The sequence below is a fragment of the Thalassophryne amazonica genome, chromosome 15, assembly GCF_902500255.1.
Source record: "Thalassophryne amazonica chromosome 15, fThaAma1.1, whole genome shotgun sequence".
In the NCBI taxonomy this organism is placed as follows: Eukaryota; Metazoa; Chordata; class Actinopteri; order Batrachoidiformes; family Batrachoididae; genus Thalassophryne; species Thalassophryne amazonica.
The window spans coordinates 81,950,796-81,970,741 of NC_047117.1; the positions used below are offsets into that span (position 1 = coordinate 81,950,796).

Sequence of the window (19,946 nt, forward strand, 5' to 3'; positions counted from 1 at the left end):
GACTTAAATAACCTCTTAATTTTGCTCTCTGAGTGACACCAGGATGATGCATTTCACTTAAAAATACACATGCCACGGAGTGTTTCTCAACTGTACTCAAAAGTATTGGAACACTTGGTATTTCACACATTTTAATTTGTTTATGGCATTTCAAACACAAATAAATAAATAAATCTAAAGTTATCTTCCTTAAATTCAAACTGAAAGCAAATGTCGACAACTTGATATAAATTAATTAAAAATGTAAAATCCAGCTTCTTGATGAAGTTGTGCAGAGGAGGATTTTCTTAAAAAGAAGTCTGAACATTCAACTACAATTTGCCAGAAAGTACATCTGAGATGAAAGCCTAGATTTGAGGTTTTGGTGAAAAAAACTCTTCTTTAAAAGAAGACCTGAACATTCAGCTATAATTTGCCAGAAAGTACATCTAAGGTGAAAGCCTAGATTTGATGTTTTGGTGAAAGAAACTTTTCTATTTCACATAATTGATGTAAATAAAGTCCAAGACATATTCAGTGACTTGGACATGTTCATGTTTCCATCCCCTGACTTGTCTGAAGAAAACTGGCAATAAAACTGATTATTATTTACAGGTTTTATCACGTTTTAGAGATTTGTTTTCAGTTTGAGTTTGAAGAAGATAATTTTAGAAATGTTTATTCTTTATATTTTTTGTATTTCTTGTATTTAAAATGGCATAAACAAATTCAAATGTGTGAAATTCCAAGTGTTCCAATACTTTTGGAGGGCACTGTATCCCAACCTTATGACGAGTGCAAAAATAACTGTGGTATTATTAGTTTTCTTTAAGAATGTTTCATTTTCACTGTTGCTGCACTTTCTGTCAAATCATAGTCATATTGTATATCATATTGATATGACAATATTGAGATACGATATTTTGGCCATATTATACCATATTGTACAGCCCTACTGTCAACTATCTGAAAACTTTGAATATTAATTTACATCTACATTAAAAAATGCTTAAAGTGGCAGGGGGTTAAGAGGGCTGTAATGAGGGGTCTGTGGGGTGGAGCCCCCCAGATCCTGAAAGGCAAAAAAAGAAAAATGCTTAAAAGGGCAGGTTCCGAAGCTGAAAGGTTTTAGCCATGCTCATGCTCTCAAGAACCATTTTACTGAAAAAACGTCTGAAGGACCTAAATGACATGGTTAGATGGTGAGGAGCTTCGCTTGTTCATGTCTGCGACATATATTAAGTCCCTTCCAGGCATGTAAGAGACAAATAAAGTAAAATACTTCAGGCGGAGCTCACCCAGAAGCTAAAGTTTTAGACATGCTAATACTCTCCTGAGGCATTTACTCAAAAAAAAAAAATAGTCTGAATGACATGGTGAGATGCTGAAGAGCTTCGCTCGTTCATGTCTGCAACATATAGTAAGTCTCTTCGGCTGCTCCTTTGTTTGCACTCGGGGTCGCCGCAGCAAATCCAAGGTGGATCTGCATGTTGAATTGGCCCTTCCTGACCCAACTCCACATTACAGGGAGAAATGTGGCAGGGATGGGATTTTAACCGGCAACCTTCCGCACTGAAACCAAGTGCATTAGCCACTTGGCCACCACCCCTGCTCATGTGTGCGACATATACATAAAATAATAGAAGAAGAAGAAGAAAAACAAATCCTTGTGATTTAAATTGTACATACTTTGTCTTAATATCGTGTCAATCAACACTGTGATCATTGAGCCATTGTGTGGATTAGTGGTTAGCACTGTTGCCTCACAGGGAGAAGGTCATGGGATCGATTCCCACCTGCGGCCTTTCTGTGTGTGGAGCTTGCATGTTCTCCCTGTGTGTGTACGTGGGTTTCCTCCGGGTGTTCCGGCTTCCTCTCACATCCAAAGACATGCAGATTAGGTGGATTGGAAACTTGAAATTGTGCCGGTGTGACTGTGTTTTTTTGTGTATATGTGGCCCTGCGACAGACCGGCATCCTGTCCAGGGTGTACCCCGCCTCACGCCCTATGACTGCTGGGAGAGGCTCCAGTACCCCATGACCCCATCTTGGATAAGTGGTTGAAGATGAGTGTATGTGTGTGTGGTTTTGGTGCCCCCCCCCCACCCCCCAGACTATTTTCAGATTTCAAAGTGCACCCCAAAGTTCCTATGCTTGGGAATGGCTGCTCTGAAGTTTTCCAAGGTAAGGACAATATTTCAAACCATGAGCTATGGGAGGGGGTTTTAGTCATCACATTACTCTTCTAGGACAAATCAGTACATCCTGCTATTGTGCTGCAGTCAAACTTGCATTTTAGACGTAAACTTCCAGACGTTTCGGCGTTTCAGTGTCCATCAGTGTCCACTCACAATGCAAAATAACACAAAAACAAAACAAAAAAATTGCAGCTATTTGAGCCACTGCTTCTGCTCCTCCTGATGTTGATGACGCACCTTTGTGTTCTTTTAATTAAGCACAAAGTGTGGAAATGATGTGCAGCACTCTGAGAGCGGAACCACAGAGTGCACGATAACAAAAGCTGCTCCGCCTCTGCATCCGTGTAACTTCCCTTCTGCAGACTATCCATCGGCGAGTTGAGAAAACACCACGAGGACACCATCTGTGTCTTCAGGCTTCACTCTGTGCACTTTCTTTACTGCTCTGGTGCAGTCCAGATGTCCAGTTTTAAGTAATTCTGGGTGTGAAAGAGAGCACATTTTTTCCACGTGTGTGTGTGTGTGTGTGTGTGTGTGTGTGTGTGTGTGTGTGTGTGTGTGTGTGTGTGTGTGTGTGTGTGTGTGTGGATAGAATTCAAATGCATTAATCTGCATGTGTGCAAACGTCACACACTGAGAAGGGTTGACAATAATAATTTCTTAAGAAGAATCAGAACATCGACAGCAGCCGGTGAGCTGAATATTTAAATATTTCAGAAGCTGTTTCCACGTGAGCTATTTTCAGAGCGTATCCATAATTCAACATTAGCATTTTTCTCCCAGAAATCATGAAACTATTAAAGCTGCTTAGAAAAATAAATGTTTATTTTAGCTGAGTGTTACCATGATGGTAATTCTAAGTGTTTCTTTCTTTATTTTACCCCGCGTGCATAATTTGGAAACTTGACACATTGTAGTTTGCTGCTGTTTTTCTTTTAAAAAATAAATAAAAGAAGAACTGCAGAGCAAGCAAATGAACTGTAAACTCGAAAAACACTCCTTAGCATGCATAATTCCAGCAAGTAGGTGCAGGGTGCAGTGCATTCTGGGTAATAATCACAGACTGTATCTACACTGAACAAATTGTCCGTAACATCACCCACATGATTTCTGAAAATTAGTTTTGAAGCCTGTGCACCCCGCCTAGCTCTAAGTTATCAAGCTAGCTAAGGCTAACAGGCTAGATCACATGAATTCTGATGATTGATTAATGAATATTTTTGTGTACTTGGCATTGTTTTCCTTATAAAGGCTGGCTTGGGTGCGGTTATGAAAAAACATGACTAGTATGTTGTCTCTGCAACTGGAGCATGATCACTGCGGCTAACATCACCGAGCTATTGATATGTGCTAGTTAGTGGTAACGGTCAAGTCAACATCACCAAGCTACTGATGCTGAAAGTGCTAGCATGCCAATTAAATAATACTGAAATTTCTCTCACTGGGAATACTGAGGCACGGACTTCTTCGACATTCTGTTTGTAATATTAATCATTTAGTAATCCATATTATCTCAGATATTTGTAATAAATTCCACTGCAGTTTGAGGCCACTGCTAGCTTAGCCTTCGACCCGGCACACTAGCCACCACTCAATGCAATCATGCCCCTAAATTTTCATACCTTTATCGTTTAAACTAGCTTTAACTCTGAAGCGACCAAGTGGGATATATTTTTGTGCACTATTTTTCTAATTTTAATTGAAAAAACGTTTCCTACCATGAATTTGTCAATCTATTTGTCCTGCATTTGTTCATAGAATTTTGCAAAGATCGACTGATCCCTGTGGCAAGTATAACCTAAACTTGTGCGGGGTCACGTATGACCGCCCGGGAAGATCTATGAAATTTTCAACATTATAGCTTCAGATGATATTGCAATTTTCCAATTCTAATCATTATATTTTACTGTTTTGCAGGGAAGTATGGCCAACAGACCTATGTAGAATAGCATGATTTACAGCTGCACAAACATTGAGGTTGATTCTTGATGCCCAGAGTGAGGATGAAAATAGCTCATGATTGTCACAAACGATGACTGATGGGTTCACTGAGATTTGTGCTAAAGTATTGGTGTATTTGCTAGTCGCTAAACTAGCTTGATCACTTGAGGATTAATTACTGAGTTCTAAAAAAATTCACCCCTGTACAGTTGTCAAGAAAGAGGAAAACATCAATACAAAACCATTTTGTACTAGGCTGTACCATATTTATTTTGCTGCAAAGTTGGACATTTTAACATGGGGCTCCATTGGGATTGATTTACTTTTGGAGCCTGGATTATGCACCGTGTAAATAGCAAAGCGGATTTGACACACCCCAAATGCTCTTGCACTATGTGCTTTAGCTCATCCACTATGGATCGTCAAGATAAGGCTCTTAATAACTTGTAGTCCAGTCCAAACTTAATTTATGACCACTTGGTTGAGTTTTTGTGGAGGAATCCTGCCAACAAACAAATAAACTGATGCAGTTGAGATCATTGCCTCCTTGGTGAAGGGAACAAAAGCAGCAATATCCAATATGTGGCTCCAACACATTCAGATGTGTCAAACACTGACACTTTCTCAGAGCCAGTACCACCAGTACATCCAGACCACAGCAGTCGCCCATTTGTGCGTGCATCACATACCTACGCGGAAGGTTGTCATATCCAGGATTCAGTCCCAAGAAACATCAAGATTTGACACCTTGGGGTGAGAGTGGGCTCAAAGTAACATCACCATCACTGGGTGCACAATGAGTGATTTTAATGCAGAAACAGAAGCTGTGAAATGCAAATGTTGGAATAAACAGCGAGCTTAAATGGGAAGAAGCAAAATTTTCTTTTAGTCTGAGTGTCTTGTTCCGAAGTGCAGCCTGACAGGCAAAACTCTCACTTATAAATTTGCCGGATGAGGAGCCACATGAATGCACGTGGAAATAGAAGGGTCAGATATTTAACGTTATGTCATTTATTTAATCATGAAAGTAGTAATTATCCCCCACTGGGCAAGAGGCCCATATGGGGGATATTAGAACCAGTCCTATGTGTGATCATCCATCTGTCCAGAGACAGGTCTCAGCAGATGTTCTGTGATTTTCTATCATAATGGATGAGATGCTACGACCAGTCCCTGGCCTGATGCCCCTTATTTTAAATTTTGGAGAGATGGTATGCTGCCAATCTCATGGGTGTAAAGCGGTATATTTTCCATATTTTTAGCAACCATTTGGTGGATTTCCTTCGTATTTAATATGGTATTGGTGCATGTCCTTGTATTAGTGTACAACATAAAACACAGCATTGTAGTTGAGTCCACCTCCCTCGAGGCCAAGGTGGAGTCTCAGAGACCAAGGCTAAAACTGAGTGATGGCAACTCAAAGCCAAGGCAACAACTACTGCAGTTCCTACAGACCTAATTTCAAACTGCAGTCAAGTCAGTCGGACGCGGCATTATACAATCTTCAGCGTACTTTCGTGACGCAATGTATTGGGATCACAGACATTAATGCATTACATGGGTGAAGGAATATAATAATACTTGCATAGTCACAAGGCTGTTTCTGAATGTTTTTACTCGTTATTACTTGTAGACGTAGCATGTGTCTATGTGTGCGTGTAGTACTGTGTTGACTAGAAAACAATGCATTCAAGCATTGTGTGTTTAACCTCAGCATTGTGTATGTCTCTCTCTTCACTCTGTTGCTCCACCTCGGGATGCGAACTCATGATCTCCAGCATGGGAGGTGAGAAGGCTAAAACCAAGTCCTTTAGCTGTTGGGGAGTGAGGTTTACTGACTACCACAGTGACTCCTGCTGGCCTCCGTCACATGCGTATTGACCGTTGTATCATCATGATGGGCTCGTTGTTTGGTGGGAAGTAAATGGTGCAAATCATAGGTTTAGGATAAATGACTTATGAATTTAATTTTTGAAGTGGCACTAATGACAACACTCATACTGAACATAATTTCACTTGCATAGACTGATTTTGGAGATCAAGCAATAATTGCAGATGGGCTTTCTGAGGTCCCAGATAGCTTTTCTGATTTCCTTTTATAACTTTCAGAATTTAGTAAATTCGCATATGGTCCATTGATACTTATGTGTAGACACTAGTCCCTAGAGGCAACTATTTTTGGTTTCAAATCTGCGCAAATGCAGTCCCAGAAAATTCTGAATGTGACAAACAAGAAACAGGTGTTGTAAACAAGTCAGTGCTGCTAAAAATACAAACTTGCAGAAACAATTCTGACATGGTTTGCACATAAGACTGGCATAGCATGTTTCTCTCTCTCTCTCTCTCTCTCTTTGTTTCCAGTTGGCTGTAATCCTTAAAACCTCCAAATCCTCCCTCCTCTCCCTCCTTCTGTGCCATGAATCCCAGTTTGTTCTTCTCTCTATCTGGCATAAAAGAACAAGTTCTGGCCAAGCTGCACCTTGTACTGTACCACAGATCAGAGTCTCATAGTTTGTCTCAACTTACTAAAAATAACATTGAAGTTTAGGAAACTTTCGTCCACTTTATGACCTCCACCAAGGAGTGAATGTTTTCGGTACTGTTTGCCTGTTAACACAATTACACCAAAACTACTAAAATGATTTCAGTAACAATGAATAAATCAATAACTTTTGGAGTGGCTCCAATTAAGGAGCCAGATCCACATTTTTTTGATGATGTGGAGAGAGTAAATCAGGAAGTGTAAGAGATTAGTAAGGATGAAGTGAGGGAAGCTATACAGAGGATGAAGAGTGGAAAGGCAGTTGGTCCAGATGACATTCCAGTGGAAGCATGGAAATGTCAAGGAGAGATGGCAGTGGAGTTTCTAATCAGATTGTTTTGTAAAATCTTGGAAAGTCAGAGGATGCCTGAGGAGTGACGATGAAGTGTGCTGGTTCCTATTTTTAACAACAAGGGTGATGTGCAGAGCTGCAGTAACTACAGAGGCATAAAGTTGATCAGCCACAGCATGAAGTTATGGAAAAGAGTGGTAGAAGGTAGGCATAGAAAGCAGGCGAAGATCAGTGAGCAGCAATATAGTTTCATGCAGAGAAAGAGCACTACAGATGCAATGTTTGCTCTGAGAATACTGATGGAGAAGTATAGAGAAGGCCAGAAATACTTACATTGTGTGTTTGTGGATTTAGAAAACGCTTATGACAGGGTGCCAAGAGAAGAGTTGTGGTATTGTATGAGGAAGTCTGGAGTGGCAGAGAAGTATGTGAGGGTAGTGCAGGATACATACAAGGATAGTGTGACAGCAATGAGATGCATAGTAGGAATGAGAGATTCATTCAGGGTGGAGGTGGGATTACACCAAGGATCAGCTCTGAGTCCTTTCTTCTTTGTAATGGTGATGAACAAGGTGACTGATGAAATCAGACAGGAGTCTCCATGGACTATGATGTTTGCAGATGACACTGTCATCTGTAATGAGAGTAGAAAGCAGGTTGAGTATAGCCTGGAGATGTGGACATATGCTCTGGAGAGCAGGCAAATGAAAGTCAGTAGAAGCAAGACTGAGTACTTGTATGTGAATGAGAGGGAGCCCAGTGGAATAGTGTGGTTACAAGGAGTAGAAGTGGTGAAAGAAGATGAGTTTAAATACTTGGTGTCAACTGTCCAATGTAATGAAGGATGTGGTAGAGAAGTGAAGAGAGTGCAGGCAGGGTGGAGTGGGTAGAGAAATGTGGCCGGAGTGATTTGTGACCAAAAAATATCTGCAAGATTGAAGGGGAAAGTTTACAAGACAGTATGAGACCAGATACTATATGGTGTACGGCTTAGAGACGGTGACGCTAACAAAAAGACAGGTGGCAGAGCTGAAGATGTTGTGATTCTCTTTGGGAGAGATGAGGATGGACAGGATTCGGAATGAACATACCAGAGGGATAGCTCAGGTGGGACGGTTTGGAGACAAAGTCAGAGAGGAGAGATTGAGATGGTTTGGACATGTGTTGAGGAGGGACCCAGGGTATATAGGGAGAAGGATGCTGAGGATGGAGCCACCAGGCAGTAGGAGAAGAGGGAGGCCAAAGAGGAGGTTTATGGAGGTGCTGAGGGAGGACATGCAGGTGGTTGGTGTGACAGAGGAAGATACAGAGGACAGGGTGAGAAGGAACTGATTGATCTGCTGTAGCGACCACTAACGGAAGCAACCGAAAGAAGAAGACGTTGTAGAGTGCTAATAGCTACATTATCGCTTGTGAAATTCCAAAAATGATGAAAAATGCCCTATCTCGCAATTAAAGAAAGTGTGTGTGTGTAATCCTGCTCAAATCTGTCTCGAATAGTTTGAGATATGTGTGAAGTGCTGGCAGAGGTGTGTGCTCTCGGAAACACTCTCTACTTTGGGCTGTGGCCTCAGCTTCCTCCTGCAGCTGGCTTTGGGCATCTCCCCTTCATGTGACACATCTGCTCCCTCTCTGCTGAATCCAGTGTATATTCTACACACAGCTTCTATATTTACATTTTGGAAGCCTCAAATGCTCCATAGGGTGGACACAGATTTGGAATGCTGGGATGCACTGAAAGGAGATTTCCATTGAGCCTGTCTCCATCATTAAGACAGCACCTTCCACCACCGGTGAAGACATGTGTTCACTGAGTGCGACATCAACAGTGTTTTTAGAGAGGTATGACGTTGAGGCAGCACCTGCCCTCTTCTCACAGCATCACTACCTTAAACTATTAACTCAACATATCAGTTTATCACCACCAGCTGCTTCGATCTCAAGCTTTGCTGTCGGACTCTTCAGCCACTGCTGCCTGTTGTCTCAGTCCAGCAGGAGTTTGTTCTACAGCTTTTATAAATGAGGAAGCATGTTTGTACAAAAAGGGCAAATATCGCATGGCCAATGCAAAATAGAGCAAAGACAACAAAAATACTTGCACAGCATAAGTGATACAGTCTTCAGTAAAGTATTAACTGATTGGAGGTCAGGTCAGGTCTGAGAACATATGCTGACCACAGAACCACCTTGAGTCCTGATGGAAACCATCCAGGTAGACCTACCAAATCATTCCACCACTTTAAAATAACCACTTATCTGTTGCAGCCAGATGGAATGTGGACATGTGTCATGCTGCGGTCCTCAACACTGAGAAACACACTACATGGCCAAATTGTCATAGGTGATGTTACTTCACAATGCAAGTGATAACCCTTATCTTAGTCTCCTGAAGTAACCATTCATTTGACAAAAAGTCATCACATTGGTCACCAAGGATCTTCCAATGGACTTAGTGCCAAAGACATCCAGACTGGTTAGTGTCCAAGTCTCACAACCCTACTGTGAAAGAGGAAGCACCAGGGCCCTAAAGACGTGGACTTCTGTTCTCCTGCAAAGGTAATGACATTGGCAAACACCTTTGTCCAGCAGCCTCATGACTATAAGATCTTCCCTACCATCTCTCGATCTTAATCTTGGGCATTCGGTCGACGACAGTCTGTGAGATATCAGCCAAATCCTCAAAGAATCCACAACAATTCTTAGCACAGAATTCACATATAAGAAAAAGAAGTAAGACTGCAAAACATACACTCATGTTCTTAATTCCAATAAGGAATTCCAAACTGGCTGAATGCTAAATTCTTGCTGGCTCTACTCATACTTATATTAATTTTAGAATTTTAATTTTGTGATTTAGAATTAGCAAATGACTTTATTCTGGGGAAAAATTATACCCATTTTGCTAATTGGTCAATTGTTTAATAACATCTTGAATAATAACGAGGTAGTTTTCAGCCCTGTTATTTATTTGGATGTTCATGCAATGTCTCAAACACACATTTAACAGGTTTCAGTGAAAGTGGCGGACTGGGTACAGTAGACACTGTACCCGAGATTAGATGATCCATGTTATGTTATGTTACGTTACGTTACGTTACATTACGTTATGTTATTAGATAGAACTTTATTTATCCCTTGGGAAGACTCCTTCAGGGAAACTGAGGTTCTTGCAGCATTGTATAGCAGCACACAGGGTAAGAAGCACACAGAGTATCAAAAATGAAAAGAAAAATGAAACACAGTTTGCAAATGTAAATAGAAATACAAATACACAATATAAATACAAAATATGTTATACTGTATGTTATGTTATGTTATGAAAGTTCAGTAAGGTATGTCTTCTATAATACATTCCAATTCTAAGGTAGAACTACTAGTGTATACTAAGGTATATCTAAATATAAAAAAGAAGAACAGAAAGGAAGAGTAGAACAGAGCAGAGTAGAACCACTTAGGTGCCTGGTCTTGAGAACCAGGGATGGTAGGCTGAAAACCTTTTTTTTCCCATGGGAACTCTCCCTACCCACCCAAGCAGCTCAGGAAAATGGGCATCATGTATATAAGTGATATTTACCCAATAACGGTAATAAACATGTACAAGAAATATAGTTACTACATAATATTACAGAAGTTAGCTTCTAAAACCTAAATATTCATACAGGAGAAGACTGTAGTATAGGTATACCTAGTCTGCAGACTAGTAGTAAAATTAAATTATAGCTAGTAGGCTAAGCTATAAATATGGTCATTTTATTATAGAAACAGAAGCTATGATGTAATATGTTTTAGGTATCTATCTAAAGTTCACCCTGCTAGCTTACTACAGGAAGACAAAATACATATTCTATATGCTATCTAATGGAAACCCCAAACTTAGATGCTATATGTTGATATCTATTAAAGAACCCATAAACTGAAGAATCATTAAAAATCTACACCATGTAAAATAAAAATGTAAATCACAAAAATAAGCTAACTATAGCTAGATGAGCTACCGTTAAATTAGCTGTTAATAAGCCAACGGTACCTTACTAGCCAACAAGGTTAAACAAAGCCGGTAACTAGCATATAAAGTACAACAGTAGTAGTTTAATCCTACAATAACGGTATTAACAAATACATTTAACAACAAATGCAAACAAAAGTGTGCATTAACGTTAGTTTCCCAAACCGATTATATTGTTAGCTATGATAAATGGTACTGCAAATGGCTAGATAAGCTAACGTTAGCTGTTAGGTATAACTAATTGTACCCCACTCCTCCATATTACGTTACATTGCGTTACGTTACGTTACATTACGTTGCATCCCTTTGATTTCATTTTTATTTGTACTTTGGGAAAATGGTGTCCTTATGTTAAGACCAACTTGCTTAAAGTCAGTTTGGGAAAACAAGTATTGTTTGCCTTTGATGGAATAGTTTGCAAAGTAAATATGAAGATTTGTTCCTTCTCTGTTGCAAACAAAAATCTAATTTGGGGGTTTTGAACTAACAAACAAATCAACGCAATGTCAACTTGGGTGCTGCCAAATTGTGATAGACATTCGTGAATATTTTCTGATATTTTATAAGCTAATTGTTAATTCATTCATAAGTCATAGTCTACAACTTAATGACAACAGTCTTTTGTAGGGACCCTAAATATTGGGATTTGCTATTGTGAAAAATGTAAATAAAGTCCACATAAAACATTCTCCTCCGTGATAATCACTTGCCCAAAACCTTGTATCCATTCAGCATTTCAGTAAATATAGTCATTAAAAATTGCTTAAACTCGCTAGCACTTATTTGCATATTTAGCCTGAAATCACTCGCCTCCTTTGCCAATACTGAACAGGTCACATCAATGATTAGCCAGATGATGAAGCCATTATTGACTGAACCTGAGCTTCCTCTCCAGAGGCCCAACGCAGTGCTCCCCCAGCTTCCTTTAGGCTGCAGTCAGGAAATGAAAACAGCCATTAGAATCAGAGCAAGCAAGAGTGCACGGATGGTGCACTGCAATGGCAGCATCCTTCGTTACGCCAGCATAAGGAAGCCTCATATGTGCGCAGTTCAGTCCAAATGTGCACAAAGCAGATGAGAATACAGGCCTTGGGAAATCCATCCTGTGATTGCTCAGTTAGTTTGTGTGGAAACCCAAAAGCAACAAACTGTAAAGTAACCAAAAGGAAGCAGCAAGCATGCACACCACCCATCGTGACAAATCACTGTAAGGAGCCATCTGTAGCAGGTCATGTCTGCTGTACATCCAATGCAAGATGGACCCACCGAGGATCCTTGAGGGCCTCCCCAAAGCCACACAATCAGTCCATCTCTAACTCTTAAAAGTAACCATCTCCCTGCCACAGCCAGTTAACAAGTGAGCATCCACTTGGCCTTCTCCAGCCACTGAGGTCTTCAACACTGAGGCACCTGTATGCTGGATAACACCAAGAGAAATGCAACATATGCCCAAAATGTCTTAGCTGGTGTTCCATCATCATGCAAATAATATTACTCATTTGGGTCTCTTGAGTAACCGTTCATTTCAGTTTTAGTTCAGTGCAATTTTTTTAGACTGCTCCAAATCACAAGATAGGTCTGCCCAAGGTGCTTCAACAAGGCTAAAGTCTAACCTTACCCACCCCCATACATGTCAACCTATACGGATTGTCTGTAAATTATACGGATTTTTCCGAGTTTCAGTGTCATACGGATGTACAAATAAAGTCTTACGGATATTCAGGGTTTGGTCTGCATCGGGTCTGTAATCAACTGTTTCTGCAGCGCGACTCCACTTTGATGCATGAACCAATGAAGCAATGCTTCGATCCACTAGCTCGCTGGTTCTTTGATTCGCTGCTCTTCAGAAACGGCAAGTCCTCTTCTTAACTCCTCTCAAAGCCATTAAAATACTGTGAGTCACTTTTGTGTGGATTAAAGTCACTAACTTGGACTCTTGTCTTGTAGTCAAGAAGCGAGAATCATCCTCCGTTCCGTTGTCTGCTGAGACAGAGTCCGGTCGGAGTCAATAACTTCAAAACGAACTGCCATTTTAAATAAAATGACACCTCTTTAAAACGTTGTATTACAGACACGAAACTACAATCGACTAAAACATTTTTTTCTTCCCAAAATGAGCCATCCTGCATTCTTTATGAATTAAAGTGATGCTCACGTGAAGCACAGCAAGCTCAGATGTATGGAAAGACATTCATGCCAATAATGTCTGAAAGGAAATGCTTGTGACAAAAACTACAGATTTTGCTTATTCCTATTTATGTCCAGAGATCAAGGATCCACCATGAAGAGTTTATTATGTTCAAAGTTTAAGGATCCAGTGACCAATTTCATATTTATTTACTTTATTCAATTTATTTTTCATGATTTTATTAATGTATTTCCATTAGTGACAGACAGTTCTTGTTTCTGTAAAAAAAAAAAAAAAAAACTAAATTTGACACATTCAGTTCGATAAAATTCTGCTTGACGCATAAATACTAGATCGCTATTGTTTGATATTCAACTGTGGAGGAAATACTAATGATGCTGACTTTAATGTCATTGCAGCAACTCATAATTTGTGGACAAAAATCCAGTTATGTGACACCGCTATGCGGTTGTGTGTACTGTAATAAAACTGATTTTACTGCGATTTGGAGGTTATGAGGATTTTGTGTTGATTTTATGGATTTTCTCACTTGGTTATACAGGTGGAACCTCAAAGGGGTTGACATGTATGCACCCCCTGAGCAGCACATTGGCAACAGTGGTAAGGAAAAACTCCCTCAAGCATTTTTTGATTTTTGGAAGAAACCTCAAGGAGACCAGAATCAGAGGGTTGACCATCTGCTTTGGCCATACTAACACATCAAAATAATAGCAAAACAGAGCACAATAAAGACTTGTCTGAAATGCAAAGACAGAAATGATGCAGCTAAGCCACCAAATACTTGTAGAGACCAATGGTACCATTAACCTTCTCCAAACAGTTCTGTTCCTTAAAAATATCCCCCAAGGGTCCATACAATCCCCCAGAGTCCTACAAATGTCAACAGCAATGACAGTACGGCCGGTCCATATGAAACGGTAAGTCCTAGCATTCACACCTCTCAATATCCCAACAAAGGATCCAATCCGATCCACACTCTGCGAGGGAAGACTGTAATATGACACAAAGTCATTCCAGTACTACTCAAGGATCCTCTGAGCAGCTGTAGTACCAAACACTTAAGTCACTGGTTAAAATCCAAGTCTCACAACCATACAGTGAGACAGAAAGCACAAGAATGTCATTAACTTGGACCTTTGTTCTTCAAAGAGATCCACATCGCCAAACGCCGCTATCCAGTGACCTCATGTCTTCATCAACTCAGCCCAGGCATCTCCTGACTTCAAAAGTCAAGGACTGAGAAACATGAATATCACTGCAGAGATATGTGAATGTCTCTATAAGTCACACTTTCACCACATACAGATGCAGGAAGTCATTGCAGCACCACAGATTTAGATCGAGTCCCAATGCTCTCCCTTCACTCTTCCACTTCACGCTGTGGTCGAGCCGAGGGAGAGTATGGGGTCTGAGCCTTAAATTCAACTTGATCACGGTTCACTGACCAGGTTTGGCTCGCCCTTCTTTGACATTTAACAAATTTAATAACTTTCAATCTTCCAAGCCAATTCAAATGTCTCATATTTGGCATATTTATTTGAATGTACTGGCTTCACAAATTCAAATCCACTTTTGTTGAAATGTGAGCTCCAAAGGTGACAACAAGGCCAAAAACCGTTGTAACTGATTTTGCAAAATAACTGTCAAACATATTCATATGTCTAGTGATATTTCTGATTTACAACATGAAAACAAAACTTAATTATGACTTTTAAATGCAATGTTTTTGGCAAATACTCCATATTAATGGATTGTGATAGTGGGGCATGATGATAATAATGTGCCTGAAAAATCATAGTTCCTATCAGTCATATCAACACAGACACAGTATCATATGTCATATGTTAATAAGGCAAAAATATCACTACATTTCAGACTAAAATAACAAATCAGCCAGAGGTTCCTAAATTAGTTATTTTGAAAGCCCATAATTTAACCTGGATGGAGGACTACTGGCCAAAAATAAATGTTGATGTGTGAGTTTTATAGATTAAATGCATTATATTTCATAGGAAATTAAAATCCCTAATCTAAAAGCACTGTTGTAATCTGTTTTACAATAATGCATTCATTATTCATTATTCAGAAGGAGTAACAGGAAGACAGAGGTCAGGAATTAGAGGAACAGTAGTAGCCAGTTAACCAGTATTCATCAGTATGCCTGGTATTTATATTGTGTATTTATTTTTATATTTGCAACCTGTTTTTCTTTTTTACTTTCACTTTTGATGCTCTGTCTGCTTCTTACCCTGTGTGCTGCTATAAAATGCTGCTGGAACCTCCATTTCCCAGAGGGAGTCTTCCCAAGGGATAAAGTTCTATCTATAAGAAGAAAATATACTCATGTGCAAATTGTCACAGCAATGAAAAATACTTATTGACGTTTTCTGTCTTTTTGTTCTTACTTTTAATCCCGTGCTTTCTGTTGTCTGATTGGATGCACAAAAAAATAGTAGCTAACAAAAATGTGAGCAATAGTGAAACTTACACTGCAGCCACAAGCTCAGTCAGTGACTCACAGCTCTGTGCACATGAGATCGCACTTTGCCATAATGCATGGAAAAGATGCCTGTGATGATTTGACAGTTCAAGTGACTGTTTGCTGTGATGTCTTTTGTATAAATGTCAACTTTTTCTGCTTTTACACTCACAGTGACTGTTATGTTTTTAAATGTCTTCTGCATATTCTGGTTTTAGCGTTAAACATAAAGTCCCAGAGAAACTCTCCCTGCTACAATCGAAGTGTTCATTTCAAAAGTCTGAACTCCTGCCTGCTCTGCAAGACACACCCACCATGCACTGTATGACACGCCCCCATGATGGTTTGCAGGAGATAAATGACTGTTAAGATGTCACATTGCCCTTCCTCTGCCTCCTTTTGGATAGGGAATTTGGCAAACAGCAGCTCCTTTCAATCCTTTCCATTTAAAGCAACAGGCACAAAAAAGGAATAATATTTAGTTGTGCTACAAAGTGGAAAGAAGCCAGTTCTGTTGGTTCTTTATCTGTTTGTCTGCAGTAATATCTTCAAAATGCAAAGAGCACTTTAAGTCAAACTTGGTGGATAAACTCGGTGGACACAAGTCATAGCACTAAGATTAAGGTCAAATCAGAGGAAAATGTCTAAAATACATTAATGGCCATATCTCAGGAAGTTGATGAGCTACTGAAAGGCAGTTTTCTGCACAGATTTCTGCTTTCTAAGAAATGTGTCAGACCTCTGACAACTTCAAGTAAAGACAAAAAAATTAATAAATAAAATAACTTATTTTTAGTATTATTTATTTATTTATTTATTACCCTACACACTGGCAAAATGGTGAAACAGGGTACTAATTGGTCCTGTGTGTGTGTGTGTCTGTTAACTAAGTAAAAAAAAAAAAAAAAAAAAACACAGCTCTGCAGATTTGCACCAAACTTACCGGGAATATTACTTTGGGCAGAAATCTCAAAATGATTGACTTTAAGAGAAGATTGTACAACGGCAACAAAAACGTGCCATGAAAAACGTATTTTCTGCTATATCTCTGCAGCCAAAAGAACTAGAGAGATGCTCAAAACCTTAAATTGATCATGAAAATATTTGGGGTTTATTGGTATCAATTGTGTCATGAAGAAGTCATAAAAGAAAGTTGTGTTTGTTAAAAAAAATACAGTGTTCACATCTAGCCTGTAAAGATGTCATATTGCTTTGTAATCAAAACTCTGTGTACACTCAAAAACGTGCATGTAATACTAACATGAACTGTCCGACATGGATATACGAGGTCTGTTAGAAAAGTATTGGACCTTTTTATTTTTTTCAAAAACTATATGGATTTGAATCACGTGCGATTACATCAGACAAGCTTGAACCCTCGTGGGCATGCGAGTTTTTTCACGCCTGTCGGTTACGTCATTCGCCTGTGGGCTGGCTTTGAGTGAGGAGTGGTCCACCCCTCCCGTCAGAATCTCTTTGTCTGAGAACTTCCTGAGAGACTGACGCTTTGCTTCATCAAAATTTTTTCCAAAACTGTGAGGCACATCGAAGTGGACATCGTTCGAGAAATTCAGCTGGTTTTCTGTGAAAATTTTAACGGCTGATGAGAGATTATGGACTGTTGCTGTAGCTTTAAGGACTGCCCACGGACCGGGACGTCGCGACGCGCCCTGAGCCGCTGCTGTCTGCCTGTTTCAAGCTGAAAGCTTCCAAATGTAAGCCTCTGTTGACCCAGGACGTCGTGACAGAACAGAGAACTTTCAGAAGAGGTCGTGATCAGCAGTTTATCCGGACATTCCACTGTTAAAGGAGATTTTGTAATGAAAGAAAGTGCGGACAGGTCCGTGCATCAGGACGCTGCTGGCGCTGCGTGCCGCCATAGGAAGAACACCTCCATTGGAAGCCTTAAGGACAAGTTGGAAAATGTCCAGCTGTTAAACAATTTCTCAGATACTCACTCAACTGAAAGCCATCAAAAGCTGCCTGGTTTTTATAAATGGTTATCAACACGGAGGTGTTTTTCCTGTGCCGCCGCACCGTGCCGGCTGCGTCCGGACGCGCGGACCCGTCTGCACATCTTTCATTAATAAAATCTAAATAAAATCATTAATAAACTGATGATCCCGACCTCTTCTGAAAGTTCTTTGTTCTCTCACGACGTCCTGGGTCAACAGAGGCTTAAATTTGGAAGCTTTCAGCTCGAAACAGGCAGACAGTGGCGGCTCAGGGCGCGTCGTGACATCCCGCTTGTGGGCAGTCCTTAAAGCGACAGCAACAGTCCATAATCTCTCATCAGCCATTAAAATTTTCACAGAATACCAGCTGAATTTCTCGAATGATGTCCACTTCGATGTGCCTCACAGTTTTGGAAAAAATTTTGATCAAGCAAAGCGTCAGTCTCTCAGGAAGTTCTCAGACAAAGAGATTCCGACGGGAGGGGTGGACCACTCCTCACTCAAAGCCAGCCCACAGGCGAATGACGTAACCGACAGGCGTGAAAAAACTTGCATGCCCACGAGGGTTCAAGCTTGTCTGATGTAATCGCACGTGATTCAAATCCATATAGTTTTTGAAAAAAATGAAAAGGTACGTTAGTTTTATCACAGACCTCGTATCCCAGCATGCAAGAATGTGCAGGGTTTACATCAGCCCTTTGATGCCTTTCATTTTTTTTAAACTGCCCTACCTCAGTGTCTGTGGGACATTTTTACTTTGAAATTTCAATGTGTTCAAGACACTCAATGAACCATATTACTGTGCTGAAAGAAGTATATTCTTTATATTACGCACAAGCATGCTGCGTCTCATCTGGCCCCTGTGCCCCTAGTTTGAAACCACCGCTGTAGCACGTCTCTGTACGTTGTCAGCATCCCCTGTGGTTTATTTTCCCATAATTCTCCTTCATAAGCTCGCTGTGATATCCTGTGAAATGAATCGTGTTAATCCTCATTCCAGCTGCCGCGCTATTTGGATTTTGCGCATCAATCACATTTGATCGATTTTTACATCTTTGAAGGAGGGCGCCAAAACATCCCGCGGACTCTTCTTTAATCCGGATCGTGTCCGGTTTTGGGGCCTGCTAAGATTTTCAAACCACCGAACCACGCCCCGTCTTCTGTCGGGCAGCGATCGCAGCTCCTTCATCGGTGTTTTGTTTTTTGTTTTTTTTTGTAAAGGTTCGATTCTCCTCGCGGGCTCCGTTATGTCATTGTTGATTGTCGCTCTCACGCACAGAGGCGCGCGCGCACGCATTTTGCGCCGACCAAGATAAACGCGCTCCAGCGTGGCACGCGTGCGTAAAACGAAATGAAATGTGTCGCCTCCCCTCCCCATTGATGAAAAGGAGTGGGTGAAGGATGGGGCTATGATTCATACCCTGCGCCCCCCACCCCCACCTCCGTCACACCCTGTCGTCACGGCCCCAACTACACCCGGCTGACCCTGATTCGGGTCAGCCTCATTGACTATGATTGTTCATTATTATTCTTTTTTTTAATAAATCAATTGATTACTTTTGTGCCAACTCCGACAGATCCAGACGATCACGAGCCGGTGCTGCTCAGCTGTGCCTTTTCTTTTCTTTTATTGTAATTTGTAGCACGCATCGCTTCCCGGTATCATCTGTTTGGAGCTACAATAATTCACAGCGCAGAACCAACGCGCGCGTAATGTTGATGGCGAACAGCAGGTGCAGACGCGCGGGACATAAGGAAAATGCTGCCCTTACTTTAACATGGCTTGCTCTTTCTCCTCTTCCTCTTTTTGCCGAGCCATCACTGCCATGATGATCTTCCTCTCCTCCTCAGTAAGGTGGCTCAGGTCCGGCAGATCCGGCATGGATGGCGGCACGGTGGGTGGGCGAGGGCCGCCCTGGGGCCCCACTGAGGCGGACATTTTTTCCACCACCACCAGCACCAGCACCACCACCACCACCCCTCTCCACTGTGTGTCGTTTCGGCTGACAGGATCCCCGGAGCGTTTCCGAGCCACGCCTCACGACATTGTCCACGGGCAGATCGGCGGCAGCGGCTGCTCTGACGAGGAGTAGTGCACGCCGGTCATGGTTGCAGGCACCCACGGTTGTGCTTTGTTTGTTTGTTTTCCCCCCACCCCACCCCCCGCCGACCCTCCTCCCTCCACCCGCCGGACTCACGGGGAGCTCATTCCCATTCTGACGACTTGAGGGGAGCCTCGGATTACTCGGCTCGGTCTGTGGTGCCTCCGCCGTCCGACTAGATCTCGGTATCGGGGTGGCATAGGCGGAGTCCGTCCGTGCCCCCCCCCCCCTCTCTCTCTCTCTCTCTCTCTTTCCACTTGCAGAGAGAAGAGAGGGAGCAGTCAATGAGAGCGCAGCCCTTCC

The 19,946-nt window shown here is 41.3% G+C and overlaps 1 protein-coding gene across 41 annotated transcripts in view; it reads right to left on the bottom strand.

The window, feature by feature from the left end:
* rims1b (regulating synaptic membrane exocytosis 1b) overlaps positions 1 to 19,683 on the bottom strand; it is a 175,356-nt gene extending 155,673 nt beyond the window's left edge. For all 41 annotated transcript variants that reach the window (XM_034188988.1, XM_034188986.1, XM_034189026.1 and 38 more), the window contains exon 1: positions 19,314 to 19,683. In XM_034188988.1, the coding sequence (XP_034044879.1) occupies positions 19,314 to 19,480 (167 nt within the window). In that variant the 5' untranslated portion in view covers positions 19,481 to 19,683. The remainder of the gene's footprint in view (positions 1 to 19,313) is intronic.
* Positions 19,684 to 19,946: the final 263 nt, after the last annotated feature.